General features: G+C 35.0%; 2 protein-coding genes across 2 annotated transcripts; one reads left to right on the top strand and one right to left on the bottom strand.

Annotated features, from left to right (window-relative positions):
- Positions 1–5: 5 nt before the first annotated feature.
- On the bottom strand, positions 6–7,111 carry LOC149070601 (malectin-A). Its single transcript, XM_089249184.1, has 4 exons — positions 6,622–7,111; positions 5,382–5,564; positions 3,780–3,837; positions 6–1,825 (listed from the first exon to the last, which is right to left on the bottom strand). Exons 1-4 carry the CDS (start codon positions 6,991–6,993, stop codon positions 1,617–1,619), a joined length of 822 nt encoding a protein of 273 aa, XP_089105310.1. The 5' UTR covers positions 6,994–7,111; the 3' UTR covers positions 6–1,616.
- Positions 7,112–9,785: 2,674 nt separating this feature from the next.
- robl (dynein light chain roadblock) lies at positions 9,786–17,245 on the top strand. The gene is made up of 4 exons (XM_089249002.1): positions 9,786–9,867; positions 11,934–12,009; positions 12,858–13,025; positions 17,065–17,245. The coding sequence occupies exons 1-4, from the start codon at positions 9,862–9,864 to the stop codon at positions 17,109–17,111; spliced, it is 297 nt and encodes a 98-aa protein (XP_089105128.1). The 5' UTR covers positions 9,786–9,861; the 3' UTR covers positions 17,112–17,245.
- The last annotated feature ends 349 nt before the right edge of the window (positions 17,246–17,594 follow it).

Raw genomic sequence — 17,594 nt, 5'->3', positions numbered from 1 at the left:
AAAATATTTGTCTTAAAAACGTGGCAATTTTTTGTATAAATATCAAGCTATTGTTGTTGGCAAAAGGTAACTCATGTGGACAGAAACAAGTAATTTTAGCATTTTTTCCCAAAAAAATACATGCGCCCATTCATACTAAAATCAGTCATTACGAAGCATCAGTTATAACAAAGTTTTTTTGTCTTAAACCTGCAATATCAAAATAATGTTAAAAATATTGCTTTGTTAAAAAACAAATTGTTATATTTATGAGTATCAGATACACCGAAGTTTTCGCAAAGAATGGACATTTTTTCACAGAATGAAATTTCGTAAAATCAGAAGTTCTTTCAAAAACAAAGTCTCAATGTGAAGTATTACTATATTATCCTGAGGAAGGCTATGGGTCTGGTCCGTCAGTGCCATCAATAGCTAGTTCTCTGTTTGAACAATTCATTATCAGAATCGTTTGAATAAAGAGGGGGATCCTCATAATTGCAGTTTTGTTCATGACAATGTTTGTCTTTGCAAACCCCAGGACCATGTCTAACAATTCGACGGACCACATACAGTAGTGATAGTGTGGGCATTTTACCTGTTATAGCATTTGTATTTGTATTAAACTTTTTCCATTCACAACTTCCTTGCCTCAGCCAACGTTTATCCATGGTTCACCAGAATAGTCTAGTAAGCAACCACTTCAAATCCCTCAACAGGCACACATAACAGTGACAGTTTGCCTCTGACATAGGTTGGTGATGCACCTGGGAGCCGCAGCACAGACTTTGAGGACCACTGAGTGTATGGGTCTAATATTATACTCTAGTCTATATGAATATTGTTATTATTTCTGACATGTGTGAAGCATTTTTATTTAAACAGTGATCAAATTCTCGCGTCCATCTGGGGACCACCTGTCCCACCTCAGGGAGCTGTTTCTGGTTTGGGGACCATGGGTTGAGAAAACTCTGCTTCAAGTAGATTTTTCTCATTAAACTAGAGTATTTATCATGTATCGGTTTTAGCAAATATCAGATATTGCAAATGTTTTTCCTGTGTGACTTCGTTCTCTCCAGGCTGGACTATACTTTTTTTCATAAAATTATCATTCATTTAGAAACAAATAACTTTGGTTAACTTTGACTGAAAAAATGCATATTAATGAATTTCTATATAAGAAATGCTTCTAAATGTTGCAGTTTATATCGTATCAAGTCAGACACTTTAAGGAATTTTCCCTTATTTCATTCTGACTTCGTACGACATGCAAAAATATTTCCAAATATTCACAGCCCTTTAAAACGATCCTAAAAAAATTGATAAGAAAAATATTTATCCAAGTGTGCATTTTTCCTATGTGCAGAAATGGATGACTTTGGTGGAAATACAGGGGGTGGGCACAGTATATCCCCCCACACAAACACACACAAAAACCCACTCCACAATCTACCATACACCCATAAAATTCAATGAAACCCTCACACATAAATTGTCTATATTTTTCAGCAATTGCTCACTCATAGCAAATTGCTTTCACTATGTGATGCAAAAAGCATCACAGTGTCACATTTCATTACAAGTCACATGAAATCCAATTTACTTCAAAATATGCTCATACTCTATATGTGCTATTATGGTCATAGTCTGCATAAACAAAGCAGAAGTGGTATGAAGGCACCAACGGCAATAAAAATTGGCAACATTGAACTACTATCATCTGTTTCGTAAGGGTTAGGATTTTTCGGTCCTGATGGCCTTCGTACTGGTGTAACTTTTTCTGAATGGGCACCAACTTCTTCCTCTACTTCTTTCTCTTCAGATGTTAACGGAGGTAACTGTGGGACATCTGCAAACAAAGCCAAACATTAGCTTCATCATTTATAAGAACATTTTTAAATGATAGATAGTATTCATATTTCATAACTTATTAAACAAATATTTTTAAGTACAGTGGTACCTTGGCTAACGAAAGCTTCAACGTATGAAGACTTTTTGATTTTCCTGCCTCGGCTACGAACATTTCAGTTAACATGGACGCATGTACTCATACAACAAAGCAGCTTTGTGAGCTTAAGTTTTGCATAATTTACATCAGAATTACTGTCACTTGAGCCAGATTAACTTATGTCTGGAAATATGCTTCACGTTACTCGAGTGATCTCAACATGCATGCACATGGTAAGATTCTTGACAAACTGAATGATCTGAATACATTTTCTTTCAGGGCAAGGCTCCTAGCAACAAAACTGAACGCGGTCTGGACATTCAAGGAGCTTATCTTTTCCATTTGCATGAATGATGAGATACAAAATGAGCTGATCAAATCATAAATTTATGGGGACACCAATGAACCCAACTGGGTTGTGTACATAGTGTAAAATAAAAAGATCAGTTTTTCATCTTCATGTAAATTCTCATATAAAATCTTGAATATTTTTTGGTAAATTAGGCAGTGTTACGTGCTCGGGAGATGCTACCATTTATGTTCCTAATCAGAAGTGAGAAACTGATGAATATAAACTTTTTTATTCAATTTGATGGACATGATTCCCGCTCGTTTCTTGTTAGTGTTTCTCAGAAATTGTTCCAAAATAAGAGAATAATTTTGGAGAATCAACACAATGCTTGGCGATTTAATACTCATTATTTGGCAAAGTTGACAAATTAGCATTAGTAATTTGGCAGACTGACTTTTTTGCTTTCACGAAACCGGGATTTGACGCTATGTCAATTGACTACTGTAATTTCTACTGCTTGCAGTGATGGCTTCTTTTCTTTCTTTTTTTGAAAATGGAAACTGATGCACACTTGCACTTTGAAATTGAAAGAACATTGTAAGGCATCTTCAGTTACGCAATAGTGGATATCATTGGGGTTTCGTGATAGTGTGCTTATCCCAATTAAATTTTCTAGGGACAAAATCAAGGGTACTTGACAGGAAAATCAAAAAGTCAATTTAAAAAAAATATATCTGTGGCTACCTCACTAATTTCATAAAGTTTTCTGGACTTGCGGCAACTGTTTCAAAGAGAGACCGGATGAATTATTGGTTCGACATGTTTGCAGCCCTTCTAATCAAATATTTTTTGGACTGAAAATTTTTGTTTGAATGAAAAAAATATCTTTGTAGTGCTTGCAAAGTGTAAAAAGCATACATGGTTAGCCAGCGAGTTTTTTGTTGCCAATACAGTGCTGTACTTTGCAATACTCAAACTACTTTCCAAGTCATGAGATAGTGTGACAATGGAAGACAGGAGGAGGGGAAGCGGTGCAAAAATTATGAAGAAATAAAACACTCTCTTGGAAAGAATTGTTTCGCAGCACACAGGTACAAAATTTTCTTACTCCCTTTGTCAAAATTCCGGGAATTTCATGTGCTCAGTGCGCCACTGGCGCTGATATATACAAAACAAATGTAAAAGTATTTTGAGAAGCTCCAAATACACAAAAAAAAAAAAAAAAAAAAAACACAAGCGCTATTTGGCACAGAAAAATGCAAGAATACACTATTGGTACAGGATGTTAATTTAGACACAGTGCTGTACAATTGGAGCCGAGTTCCCACCCCTGTAATTTGTTCTGAAATCAGGTCAGTTAGCTGAAAATTTTTCATTAGCCGAAGCGCAATTTTCAATAGGTTTCTATGGAAAATCATTTAATTTGTTCCAGGTAATGCCCAAAATTTGAAATAAAATTATTTAATTATTTTGAAATAAAATAATTAAAACTATATCATGAACATCATCACGTGATTCACAATTTCTGTGGTCACATTTAAAATGTTTCAATAAAATACGTACCTGAAAGCATTCCCTTTATTACAAAAATTGCATTCACCTTTGGGTTATCTCTGTACCCCTATTGAAAAATATATATATATGACTCATAAAATTAACAGCATGACGGTACTTGATAATTTTAAACATGTAAGGAATTGGTCAAAAGTATAAAATTGGGAAAAAGAATCAACACAAAGTCAAAAGTTCGTAAGGTTATTATATGACCATCAAATGGCTGGGATTGATTGCACGATATGAAAATAGGAGGGCAAGAATAAATTTCACTGCATAACTAAATGTACATGTCCACTAACTGAGCAAGTAAAATGTAGCGAGTTCAACTGAATTTTTTTCCATGAGAGTTTTCACATTTTTTCCCTATCTTATTTGCATGCTATGGCAATTATCAGTGTTTTCTCTCTAAACTGCACATGTGAAAGGACACACTGCAACACTACAGAACATGCAAAATTTTAATTTATACCAATGATGCTATCATATATTAATTCATTCATGTATGATAGCATCTCCCCAATAACACGCAGAGAAAAAAAGAAGAAACAGAGCCCTACATGTGGAAACAAGTTTCACACCATGGGCTGAGATACGGAGGGCAGTCAATGCCAGAACAGACTGATCTAATGTAAGAGGAAGACTCTGTAAACGCATATGCATATACAGTAAAACTCCTCTTAAAAGAGATCAGTGCCGTTTCATAAATGAATGTTTAATTGTTTTGTGACTTAAAGTCAAAAATAATTTTCCCACCTAGATCAAAATTAGATAAATGGGTTTTAAAACTTCCAATGAAATTTATCTAGGTCTAATGAAAAGATCAGCTAGATATGTGATCCTGATCAAAAGACGGACATAATTTTTACATTGTAAGTGAAAATAATGAATATGAAAGGAAGACTAGTTTGTTCTGCTGGGAAGAAGCAGAGTTCGTTTGTTGCAGCAGTTTCTTCCAAGCAGAAGAAACTGCTTAACTCTACAAAAGCCTGATGCAGTTATTAATTTGCATACATACTAGCGTAATTAAATATACTTAATGTTATAAAAAATATGCAATTGCTATATCTAAAGCATAAATTCTAACTTTTATAATAAATTAAGGAAAACTAGTTTCTTTTGCTCAGAAGAAACCTATTTCTTCCAACTGGTTTTTTTCCATTTCCGAAGAAACTTTCCACCCCCTTCGGCCAACATTCTTTTTTGGATGATTTTTCTCGTTCTGTTGGTGTTCGCAAAAGAGGTTTTGCTGTATATTAATTAGCATCATCATTATGCTTTCCCCCTTGCTATGCTTTACATTGCTATGAAAAATCAAAACACTGCAGGGTTTAAGCTACAGTAGCATTTTTTGCAAAATGCGAAAGAAAATCGTAGAATGCGAAAGTAGTAGCCACTTTTGCAAAAATGCGTACAGGAGGTACGGAACGAGTAGACATCCAACCATCAATCATTACATTAGCATTGTAGCATTTTGCTAAAGCTTTTCCCCCCATTTTCGCGAAAGGAATTTTTTATCCAGCTTAAACCCCCGAACCCTGAAACACTGTAATATGTAATACATTTTGTTTCACATTATATAGCAACTGAAAAAGTAAAGATAAAACATACCTTGATAAACTCAACCTTGATCTTTCCATCATGTTCCGATTCTTCCTCACCATTGATGAACAATTTATTCCCCTTGATGGTGAATGGGATATACTCATCATGAGCAACGCCTTTACCAACCTTCCCATATATATCTAAATCTGATACCACAGTGTGGACACCATTCAGAGCCACGTCAAACACCTAAACAAACCGAAGAGAGATTTTATTTTTCAAAAATATCGACCATAGCCACTCTTTACAGAACAAGTACATATAAGGTTTATTCATAGAAAAATTTAATTTTATTAACAATTTCATGTGTATTCCTTTCGTTTGAGCTAGTAATCACCTGTGAAAAAATTTAGGCGTCAATACTTATCTATCAGTCATCAAAGTGACCAGATGCGCGGGATTCATCAAACCCTGATTTAGCATATGTTGTACAGTTACCCCTTTTCAACGATGTGTCGGCAATTTTTTTAACTGGCAAGAAAGGCATCCAAAAGCCGACTGTTTCACTCTTGGCGACTTCTCGTAATGCTTTTAACCGTTTTCATCGCCAAAGAAAAAAAAAATTGCCAGCACAGAGATTTTATTATAGCTGTTGCCCTACTGGTAATTGGGCAAGATTTTGATGTTTTGTGTCTGGGCTAAGGGTAACCAAAAACAATCACTTTTCAGAGATGCTTAGTTATGAACTTTTGTTGCATTAAAAAGGGCAAGGAAACAGCCCTCTTTAATGCAACAAAAAATTCATAACCACAGTCAATGCCGCTTATAGCAGTTTCCAAAAAAAAACCTTGTGAAAACGTTTTAAGCGGGGGGGGGGGGGGGGGGGCTCTTTAAACAGGAAATATTGATGGGAATTATTTCGAGTTGGGAACATGAAAATTTGCAGTACTTTGTGGGAACGATATAAGCAGAATTGACTGTAATCATCTCTAACAAGCAATTACTTTTTGGTACCCTTATTCCGAACACAAAACATCAAAATCTTGCCCAATTACACTATTCAGTTCGTTTTGGATTATGTTGTAGCAGTTCTGTGGTTATATATGTATGAATGATTGGGAGAGGGGGGGGGACAGAGTTCTCAGCCCCCCTCACAAAATTTATTGGGTGAGGGAATCTCTAGTACTTAAGCCCCACAATTTAGGCAAACTAACGTGGACACGGTACCAGATTACACGTAGATGTTTTATATAATTCAACAGCACATATTAAGAGAGATCTTCGTTGATATGTTCCGGCAAATTACCTTCATCCCTGGTGACGAGAAGTACACTTCACAAAACTTGATGCCCAGGACATAGTCACCGTCTTGGTTGACGGGTATCTCGTACCCGAAAGTGGCGTGGTGGTACCTCTCGGTTTGGTACAATATCTGGTCAGCACGTGGAACTCTGCTGATGATCAGTTGTTTACCGTAATCCGACGGGGTCCCGATCTTACCGTGGAGAGGGTCCCTCCTGTAGGGTATCCCGTTCGCGTCCGTGTGTGCTTCCCCGCCGGCATTGATAGCGTATATAACCTCGCCGGTCGAAAACACCCCACAAATGCTAGCTGCGAATATCAACAACAACGACAACACGAACATTTGGTGCTTCGTAAACACGCTTCGAATATTCATCAAAAACTCCACTTTTGCAATACATTTAACGTGGACACACGCAACTATACAGTTAAAGCTGCTGCTGGATGCACGCGGTGAATTTGGGATTCCAAGCCGAATTGAACATCTCGTAGCCAATAGAAAACGCTCTTATTCAGTGATACCGTTAGTTTAAGATAAACGTCTCTCGTTACGATTGGCTGCTACGCTAAGATGTCACTTTCAACAGTAGGCGTAAATCAGTGTTTACAACTTCCGGTTTGTGTGATGCTGATGATGGGTACCAATAAATTTTTTTAACAATAATATTTTTTTGATGAATTAACTATTGTCAATTGAATTCATGTTTTTCGATGAAATAATAAAAACACATGCTAAGTTTTCATTTTTAGGGAAATGATAACAAAATACTCATGTGACCATACGTTCCGCATGTCGCGAGTTTCCGTGGGGTCATTCAAGTATTACATCACTATCGATGAGGAAAAGGTTTCCAATTTGCTGTAGGAGAGCTTTCCCTCTGGTAATAGTCATAAAACGAAGTGCTTTCTCTGGTTTTTTGGAGTTCGCTATAACCCGGATTTGACAGTAATTTAAGAATTGGTGAAAACCTCCAATAGTTTTTAGAATGAATGTGGGGCCTGGGTTAATTTTCCACAAGCGGGGTCAACGCCATGGCTCCCTCAAGGCCCGGGCTGACAGGGCTCTAGCCCTGGAGGGACAATGCTCATAATTTTTTGCTTTTTCACGCTACACATGAACTATAGAAGTACCCGTGACCCGTGAGATGTATGACCGGGGAGGGGGGGATCCCGCGAAATATCCCTGCCTAGGGGCCCTACTCCTGGATGTGGGGGGCCATGGTCAGCGACAATGTGGCGATTTTATAGTGTTCGCTAGTTTTGGCAACCCTTTACCAAACCGCATATTTCTTTAATTCAATTTTTTGTGCATAATTTCTTCGCAGTTTTCCGCACATCCCGTATATTTTGATTGATTATCGCATATTAATGCATATTAGATTGATTTTATGTAATATATTGCAGTTTTTATGCAATTTTATATACAATGTCCGTCTTTATCGGCCATCTTTAATTGGTTGGCGATTGCTTCGCGTGAAAAAAGTCGCCATGTTGCACTGAGCTATAAGGAAAGCTTATATGACATGAAGCTTATATAGTTATAAAGGAAAGCTATGTAATTATAGTTTTATTTATATTATAATTAAATATTAAGGAAAGCTTATAGTTTCTCTATAGTTCAGTGCCATGTGGTGGTGACCACGATTATGGAAAATTAATACCACATGAATTTGTAATAATACAATTATTGTCATCGATAAAATAATTATATAAATGTTTGCTTTTGCTAGGTTGAATTTTGTGAACAGGGATAGGTTTAAATATCTCTTTGTAAGATTTATTACAGTCGAATCCCATTATAACGAATTCCAAGAGATCGGACAAATCACTTAAATCTCTTATTATAACGAATTCGTTATAATTAGGGTGACCATACGACCCATTACGTCCCGGGACTGTCCCGGTATTTTCTGTTTTTTTGGCTGTCCCGACTTTTTAGCAAAAGTGTCCCGGTTTTTCCCGTATTTTGCATGAAGCCTACTTGAATTTTTATTCTTTATTGAAGTCAAAGATTGAAATTATTTTCAACTTATAAATTATATTATGATAACTACAACTATAAATGAGTATATGAATCTCCCATATTTGTGTTAGTGAAAATTTTTTTTCGGGGAATTCATCCACTGCAATTAGCAGTAATGCTGCATTTCCCGCCATTGTGATTTCTCCGTTATTTTAACAATATTTGGCGACTTTGTTCGGTTTTGGTGTCATTTTTGGCGATAATTGGCGATGTCCCGTATTTTCCCGTATTTGGAATCCCAATGTCCCGTATTTCTGTCAAGGAAATATGGTCAGCCTAGTTATAATGGAATTTCGTTAGGGACCGTTCAAGTACTACGTAAGCAAATTTTTAGCCATTTTTGACCCCCTCCCCCACCCTTGTCAGCAAAACGCTGACCCCGCCCTCCCCTTGTCAGCAAAATTTGGTCATCAGCTCTGCCCCTCTGAATCGTAACTCATATTTTCATAAAGGGTGGTTGATGACGTAAGCATTATCCAAACCCCCCCTCCCCCCATCGATGATGACGTAATACTTGAACGGCCCCTTATAATAGAACTCCTTAATACACTGTATATGAAGACGTCTTACCTTATAAAGGAATTCCAGGTGTTTGCATTTTTCCTATGTAAACTTATTTGGAGGAATAGAAAAGTGTTGGTTAAAACGAGATTTTCGCTATAACGGTATTCGTTAAAACGGGATTGACTGTAGATTTCTATAAAAAATATAATTATATGTTTTTTATAATAATTATAATCCATATTATCATGGATCTTATATATCACATAAACACATTATTTTTTATCACTAATAACAGCAAAGTTTATTTTTGATAAGTTATTTAATTCCCTCCAAAAAATATGTAAACATATAATTAAATTTTATCCTTTTTAAAACTGGCGGGTTTAATTATTAATTTTTCAATAAATGGGACTTGTGCTGCCATCTACTCACTTGTTATAGATACAGAAACCCAGTTGTTGTTTTTAGTCGCCGCTAGATGACAGCACAAGCTTTATTTTCAATCATTTTGACCTTGTATGCAGCATCAACTGAAGAGTTTGAATTTTGTATAACAGATGGCAGCAAACGGCGAATTTTCCGATAGCCATTCTGACCTAGCTCGAACAGGAAGTGAACCACAAATCCTAAAATCCTGTATAATGAGATGGAAATTGAATCGCAACTCCGTCTATCTCTTTATCCTTATCAGAAACTTGAACTGTAAAGTCAACAACTATGTCAGTGAGTAATATATTTTTGTCCAATTCCTTTTAAACTAAAATACATATTTATAATTTGGTCTATTTAATAGATTTTTTAGAAATCAATGATAATTAACTGTTTAATATACGCGAAAAAAACATCGCATATTTGACCATTATTAGTATTAATTTCACTCAAATATAGAAAATTCCATTCCAACGAATAATTGGGACTTGATTAATATTGTTCAAAATTCGGAAATGTTTTGTTAATTTGTTATCACTTGAACGAGGGAAAATAAACCATCGAATTATAAATACGAGAATCCAGTGAAATTTACTCAAATAGGTGGGGAATCGGGTCCCACCCGTTCTTTTTACACCCACATTAATTTAAGTATCAAGTGTCCGGTGATAATTACGTAATATGTAATGTTTAATTCCAGTTATATCTATGCTTTGGCCTAATGTGATTATTTGCTTTATATTTACATTTATTCATTTCAGTTGTAAACCATTTCTCTATATATATATTTACGGAATCCTGGGCCATGCTTACACAAACACCAACCAAAATGTTTCGATATGTACCGATTCGGAAGCAGCTCCGATATTCGTCACCACTTGGCGGTTTTTGGCTCCAAAGCCGTCGGACGCATAGGAAACATAATCATGAAAGCCAACAAGCATAATAACAAAAATATCACTATCTAAGACTAAACATTGAAAGAACACAAGGCATCCACTCTTTTAAATAAGCAATGGTACTTCATGTTGTATAAATAAATATTCGCTACATAAAAGCGATAACGACAAAGAGAATACCTGTCCACGGGAGAAGAAATAATCAAAAAAAAAGAACAAATACAATGACTGCTGTTTCAAATTTCGAAAACATTCGCTTGAACAAAAAAGGGTAGTGCTTGTTTGGTGGGACTAGCACCACTTGAGGGAACAGCGTCGGTATAAGGGACAAGTTGGCGATTTTCGGTGCCAAACATGACCGACGACCCCATCAAAAGTCGCCAAGGCTGTTAGACACATTACGGGCACCGAAAAAAAAAATTGCCAGCATAGAAAATAATGAAAACAATATGAAAAATATCATGAAACACAAGAGAAATGAAAACAAATAAGATCTGGATTATAAATATGATTTCTGGGTTAATAAATATGGTATGAGGCTGTGGGACACCATTTACGCTCAATAGCGTCAAGCATAAACATGCCAAAACCAACCATAATTATAATAATAAAAATAATTATAAATTAAAACCCGGACTCTTTCCGGGGATCCAGATTCTTTTAAATAAACAACGGTCCTGCATGTTGTATAAATAAATATAATTCTATGTATTATTAATTAAAACCCAGACTCCAGGTTCTTTTAAATAAAATAAATAAGGAAAATAAATAAAAAGGATGCAGGGACATCCTATATGTAGAAAAAAATAAATATTGGAAAATATTAAAGGTACAACCTGAGGGAAGAGATACCCAATAATCTGACCCACACACTACATTATATATATACGGAAGGAAGATTTTTCAAATTATTCAAAAACGCCACAGCTATAAGGTGACGTCATTTGGAAGAAAAATAGAGAGAATGAAGACACGTTTGAAAATGGCGGTTGAAAGTTTTAAAAGACGCGGTAGAAACAATATAAAACAACCACCATCGCCATTTCGCTGTATTTTTTTAAACAAAGAACATTGTAGAACAACGACAACCCAGCAGGTAATGCAGAACACCACAGTGCGCCGGCGACTTATCATCGGGAAAAAGTCGTGAAGTTAGCCTGTCTCTTATATCGAAGCTGTTCCGCTCGTTTGACGGGACTAGCACCACCTGAGATTGATCCTTCTAGAAAATTAAAAGATACATCAACCCAGCACCCTCATATCGGCTTTGGTGAATTATCATCGTAAAATGTCTCCAAGGGAAGTGGTGACCAATATTGAAGCTGTTCCAATAAATGTTAAAGATAAAAGTTGGAAAGAATGTACATGGATGGCTTGATTGAGATAAAATCATTCTCATTTGAATCTAAAATCATTGCGTGATCAGAAACTCAAATTAATGTAACAAACATCTTTTTGCAGGCAGAGGTTGAAGAAACGTTGAAAAGGATTCAATCCCACAAAGGAGTCGTTGGTGTCATCATCCTCAATGCTGATGGTTAGTTATCATTATTATTTTATTATAGGAAATTTGTTTCATGTGAGTACAGTCATTGTATTAGTAACAGTTTCTCCCTGCTTCCTATACATAGGTAGATCTATGGGTGCAGTAGCCCAGGTTGATAAGATATCTAAAGTACCAAAAGATGTTTAGAGGTGTCATGAGTTCTATACCAGTTTTTCCTTGTCAGAAAAATTTCCTGACACGGGTACAACAGAAATGGTGACGTGACCTCAGAAAAAATTGCTACCACAGGAAGTCCCCCATCGTACGGCCCCTCTGGGACAAAACTCACCCGAATTCCCTTACAATTCTGATGGAGGGAGCATGATTTTTCGGGGAAAGAAATTAAGAAACAAAATATTAGATCATCTCAAAGGGGCGACAAAATTAGTAGTCAAAAATGAGAGAGCCTGAAGTCTGTCTCTGCTAAGAGGTGCTCAGGGCAACTACCCCTCTATAAATACATCTCTGAATGAAATTTTACCTGAAAAAATGTGACCAAGTTCTGTGCCAATCATATAGACCAGTGGTTCCCAATGTGGGCGATGGAAAGTTCCAGGGGGTGGTAGAAGTTATGGGTATAACATAGGATCCTATGGGTTAGATTGAGTTGGGGGGCGATGGCAGAAAAATATTTCTGAAGAAGGGGGAAACGGGACAAAAAAAAAGGTTGGGAAACTATGATGTAGACAAATGAATTTTGTGACATCACTACAGTTATAATCACCATGCTGTTATACTTTCCTCTATAAATCAGCTTGCTATAGATCTACAAGAGTTGTTTTCTCCAAAATATCTCATGTTACACAGTCATAGGTTTTACTACTACTTCCATTTATTAGGGGTGCCAATCAGGTCAACATTGGATGGAGCAACCTCTACACAGTATGCTGGGTTGGTGTCGTCACTTGCAGATAAAGCTCGGAGAACTGTTAAAAACATGGATGGTTCTAACGATTTGATGTTCTTGAGAATGAGGACAAAAAAGAATGAAATTATGATAGCTCCAGGTACTTTTCATTTGTTTGATTCAAAACTTCTTTTTTTTTGGAGCAAAGAGATTGTGGCAACTGTTGAAAACCTTGAAATTCATGCAGATTGTTTGATAATAATTATAAAGGGTAGTTATAATTATACTGACTACTCAGACTAATGCAAAGCCCATTCGGGTATTTTGTTGCAACTCTGTACAGTCGACGCTCGATTGTCCCGTCAAAAATAGACATTATATTTGGAGGGTTGTTATATCTAAAGTAAAACATATATGATAGTCGTTCTCTGAATACATTTGGGACTTATCGTACCAGCCTTAGTGATGGAATGGTCAGTATAGTGTGGGGTCATTATAATAAGCATTGACCATACATAGGTTATATAGACCATTGGCGAGAGAAAATTGCAATTAAAAAAAGTTTAGTTCAATTTTTGACCACTAGGTGACACTTTTTCGCATTTCCCTTTTACCCGTGGTTCATATATATATATTTTTAATTATTATAACAACATACAAACATATATACAAGCATATACAGAAACACATTCAACATACACTTTTGATCTCAAGGGGCATGCCTGTCCTTCCAGTAGGTCTACAAGGGTTTCTCCGTAGATTATTTTTCGTAGCAACAGCCTATTATGGTTTAGGTCGGTTTATAATTGTTCAATATACAGTTTTTTTTGTTTTTTTTTTGTATTTATGTTACAAAGAAATTTTACATACAGATGGATTGTATCATGTGGTTGTATTATTGTTGTAATATAGATTCTAGACTGGTATTCATAGAAAACGTGAATATATTATTATTAGATCTTATGAAATTATTTGTATGATTGATTGTATGGTATAGATTCATTATTTTGGGAGCGGTGTATCTATAACTCTTTTGAAATAATGTTTTATTTGTTTTTGGCACTTTATATATGTTATTTAATCTAGATGACGTTCTATTTTGTTTCATTTCTAACCAATTATTGTTTAAGAATGAAAATTTTATTAGTCTATAAACGTAGTTTTGTCTTATAGTTAGCTTATGGCCACCTGTTTTGTTGGTGTTTATTGTGGTGCTTGTTATTTGATATCTTACCTTGTTATATATATTATCTAGTTTTTGTATATCTATTTGATATGCACCTCCCCAAGCAGTGATTCCATATGTTACTGTTGAATATATCCAAGCAGTACCGATATAATGTATATTGGTCATTCTCGCAAGATTGGAAAAAAAGTCAACCAAAAAAATTCTTGGGGACACTTCTTTACCTGCTGTTAAAAAAAATGTAGTCAGCAGTGAAGTGTTCAAAATTAGCTGTGAGAAAAATTCATTTCAGTTTAACCGTGTTAAGAGATCAGTAAATCTGAGGTGGAATTTTGCCTATTACAGCTTTTAACTTGATATTCATGCCTGACACTTCCAACATGTTCTAAACATATATGTTTTGGTATTTAATGTTCAACTTGGAGAGACGAGCACTGATGCTCTGAATAGTTTTTTTGCCAATTACATTTTTTTCTTTTTTTTGTGTATCTCCCTCTTTTTTTTCACCAATTTCATGGGGGGGGGACGACGACAACATTATTTATAATTTGTTTCTGTTTTTCTAGAGCATGAGTTGCATTTTCAAATCAAAAGTTATTAGATGAAACATCACTGCAGCTTGATGTTGCAACCAAGAAATTTGGATTTTTTTTACTTTTTCTTCCTTTAACTTTTGATCAAACCTTCCTTCTGGGTACCCAATATCAGGAGAAAGACATTTTTACATGTTTTGCAATACTGATGAAAAACTAAGCACATCAAAAACATACGCTTTTCAGAAATAATAGGTGTGTCTGAACTGAAACATGTGGGAAAGTGAAAATAATTTTCAATGGTATAGTTCTCACAATAAATAAATAAATAAATAGCCAGGAGAACTCTCTCCTTTTTTTTCTTGAATAAACATAGTTTGTGAATTAATTTACAATTCTAATTCATTTAAAAGAAGGTTCATGTAATGGCTACATTCTTTTTAACCTTCTCAATACAAAATTTGACTGGTGGTGTAGGATTTGAATCAGTGTTTTCTAAATGTTTCACAAATGGAAAAACAAAGCTGGGAAAATTTTTCATTTGGCTTTAAACTATTGATAAAAAAAAAAATTTAAAATTATGAAAAATATGAAAGTATACTGATCCTTAAAAATACATATTATTGAAAAAAAATTATTTTAAGATAGAAAGTTATTTTAAAATTTGAGAAATGGGCTGGGGACAGTCAGGAGAAGGACATTTACTTAACAAATGAAAATTTGTTCGAGAAAATTTTAAAAATCTGTGTGTTGATGAAAAAATTAAAAACAGAGTGGCAACTTTTCAGGAACTGGAATATTAAAAAAAGTGACGGAAAATAAATATTCTGTGTCAAATATATTGTATTTGATGTAAACTGCTGGGGCCAATTTCGTGAGAATCACCCATATATTAATTTTCAGTTGAATACATCCACCAGAACAGGTGCAACATAGGTCTAAGTAGAGCCCCTATAATACCCGAGTAGTGTCAGTATAATTATAACCACCCTGTGTAAAATATAATTTGTTTGATGAAAAACTTCAATAGCAAAACAGTTGCGATAATGAAGAAAAAGCTTATAAATATCACAATCACAAGAAATTTATTATTCACAATTACTAATACACAATATTAAAATGCACGTACAGGATGTCCAACAAAGACTCTGACTTTAAAATGAAAGAACTCAGAAATGGTAATCAACAGAAGATTTTGAAAGCTGTAAAAATCTGAGGCAGAATTAGTTACAAATGTTGCAACAGATAATGCTACACACTGAAGTTGCAGTACAGTCTGAGAAATGGCCTATAAACTGCCCTTTGCAAACAGTCATTGCAATTGCATCACAATCGATTCAGAATATGCACCTTTTGCAGCACAAAGATGGCACAAACTACTATTACTAAACGGTAAGTTGCAGTATTGGAACAATTTGTCACCTGGGTTGAAGAATCAATGAGGCACTTTGTGGTTCATGCAAAATATGGAGGCTCTACCAAACCGAATCACAATGGTTTTTACCTCTCTTGAGGAACACTTTGAATAGTCATTGCATTGAACTATTCCACATTTATTGGAACAGGCATGAATTGGCCTCCATGCTCATCTGATCTTATCCCCTACAACTATTTTCTGTGGGCAAAATAGAAAGACACTGTTTTCTGGAACAATCCTGCAACACTGAACAAGATTTGGCATGTGCATCCACTTCCGTTAAGAGACAATACATAGTAACTGACAATTTCATTCTTCATTTGTACTCGCTCTATGCTGTGAAAGGTACACATTTTGAATTGATTGTGGTGTGATTGCAACGACTACTTGCGAAAGAAACTTTGTAGCCTATTTCTCGGACTTCGTACTGCGACTACACTACCTTTCAACAACATTTACAACTAATTTTGGAACTTCCGCATCAGATCTTTATGGCTTTCAAAACAAACATACCGCTTGCTTTATTTCTCTATCGATAACCGTTTCCAAGTTATTTTATTTCCAAGTCAGGGAGTCCTTTGTGGGACACCCTGTATATAAGGATATTCGAGGGCCCTGAGGAATGTATCCGTATGAGTGGAAGAGTATATCCTTATACTTCAAACTTATCAATGGCCCAGTTCAAAAATGTAACAACTCAAAATTCTAAGTTTTGAGATATCTGCATTTTAGATTCACTATAGAAATGAATGAGGATCTGCTCAGATTTAACTACAGTAGGGAGCATATAAGCAGAGGTGGGAGTTGTTGCTGTTTTACAAATATGTGGAATAATTTTCTACCGTTCTCATGGCCTGCATAATTCAAAAATTCAGTTTTCAGAGTTGCTGCTTTCTTGAACTGGGCCATCAATATTAACCCTATGAAAAGTGCATCAGGACCAAAGAATAATTTTTTTGTACAGGCAATCATTATCATTGAGGGTATCATTATACAGGGTTTTTCACTTTATATTATTTAGAAAAATGTAATAAACTCATGTTTGTTTTTTTTTAATTTTCAGAAAAGGAATTCCTGATGGTTGTTATTCAGAGTGTTCCGAACGAGTGACATCATGAACAGTTTTTTGGCATCCCGTGTTAGAATTTTTGTATATTTATGGTTTTTTTTCATTGTTTTTTAATATAACAAATTGTGTCCTTTTATTTAAAAGAATGAGAAATATACTTGACATTTCACAATCATTGAATGCTATTTATTAGTTTTGCTGCAATTGCGTCATGAATAAATTTTCATAACATTTTTTAGTTTTTTTTTAATTTTTAAATCTGATAACAAATTTTGAACCTCTTCACCTTCTAAGATAATTTTTTTAAATGTTTTTTCAAACATTAAATCTTGAAAGATATGGGAGAAGGAACATTGAATAACCATGGAAGCTACTAAAATTTATTGCATACAGTAAAATAAAAGTTTGAACTTTTAATTTAAAAAAAATCCACACTTTTTTGATTGTATCAAGATTAATAGCAATTATTTGATTCATTTTCGAGTGTGTTAAAAAATTGGTGTGTCACAATATACTGATAAATA

This window comes from Pholcus phalangioides, unplaced genomic scaffold, assembly GCF_987345545.1.
Source record: "Pholcus phalangioides strain wild (caught in Gottingen) unplaced genomic scaffold, Ppha-v1.0 ptg000021l_1, whole genome shotgun sequence".
NCBI classification, from domain to species: Eukaryota; Metazoa; Arthropoda; class Arachnida; order Araneae; family Pholcidae; genus Pholcus; species Pholcus phalangioides.
Note: the sequence above shows the minus strand (reverse complement) of the source record. Positions and strands in the feature narration are given on the sequence as shown.

Coding starts and splice junctions, on each gene's coding strand:
- robl (XM_089249002.1), top strand. Junction 12,010..12,857: donor CATCATCCTCAATGCTGATG/GTTAGTTATCAT, acceptor TCCATTTATTAG/GGGTGCCAATCAGGTCAACA. Junction 13,026..17,064: donor TGAAATTATGATAGCTCCAG/GTACTTTTCATT, acceptor TTTAATTTTCAG/AAAAGGAATTCCTGATGGTT.
- LOC149070601 (XM_089249184.1), bottom strand. CDS start 6,993: ATGAATATTCGAAGCGTGTTTACGAAGCACCAAATGTTCGTGTTGTCG. Junction 5,565..6,621: donor TCTCGTCACCAGGGATGAAG/GTAATTTGCCGG, acceptor CGGTTTGTTTAG/GTGTTTGACGTGGCTCTGAA. Junction 3,838..5,381: donor TCAAGGTTGAGTTTATCAAG/GTATGTTTTATC, acceptor ATTTTTCAATAG/GGGTACAGAGATAACCCAAA.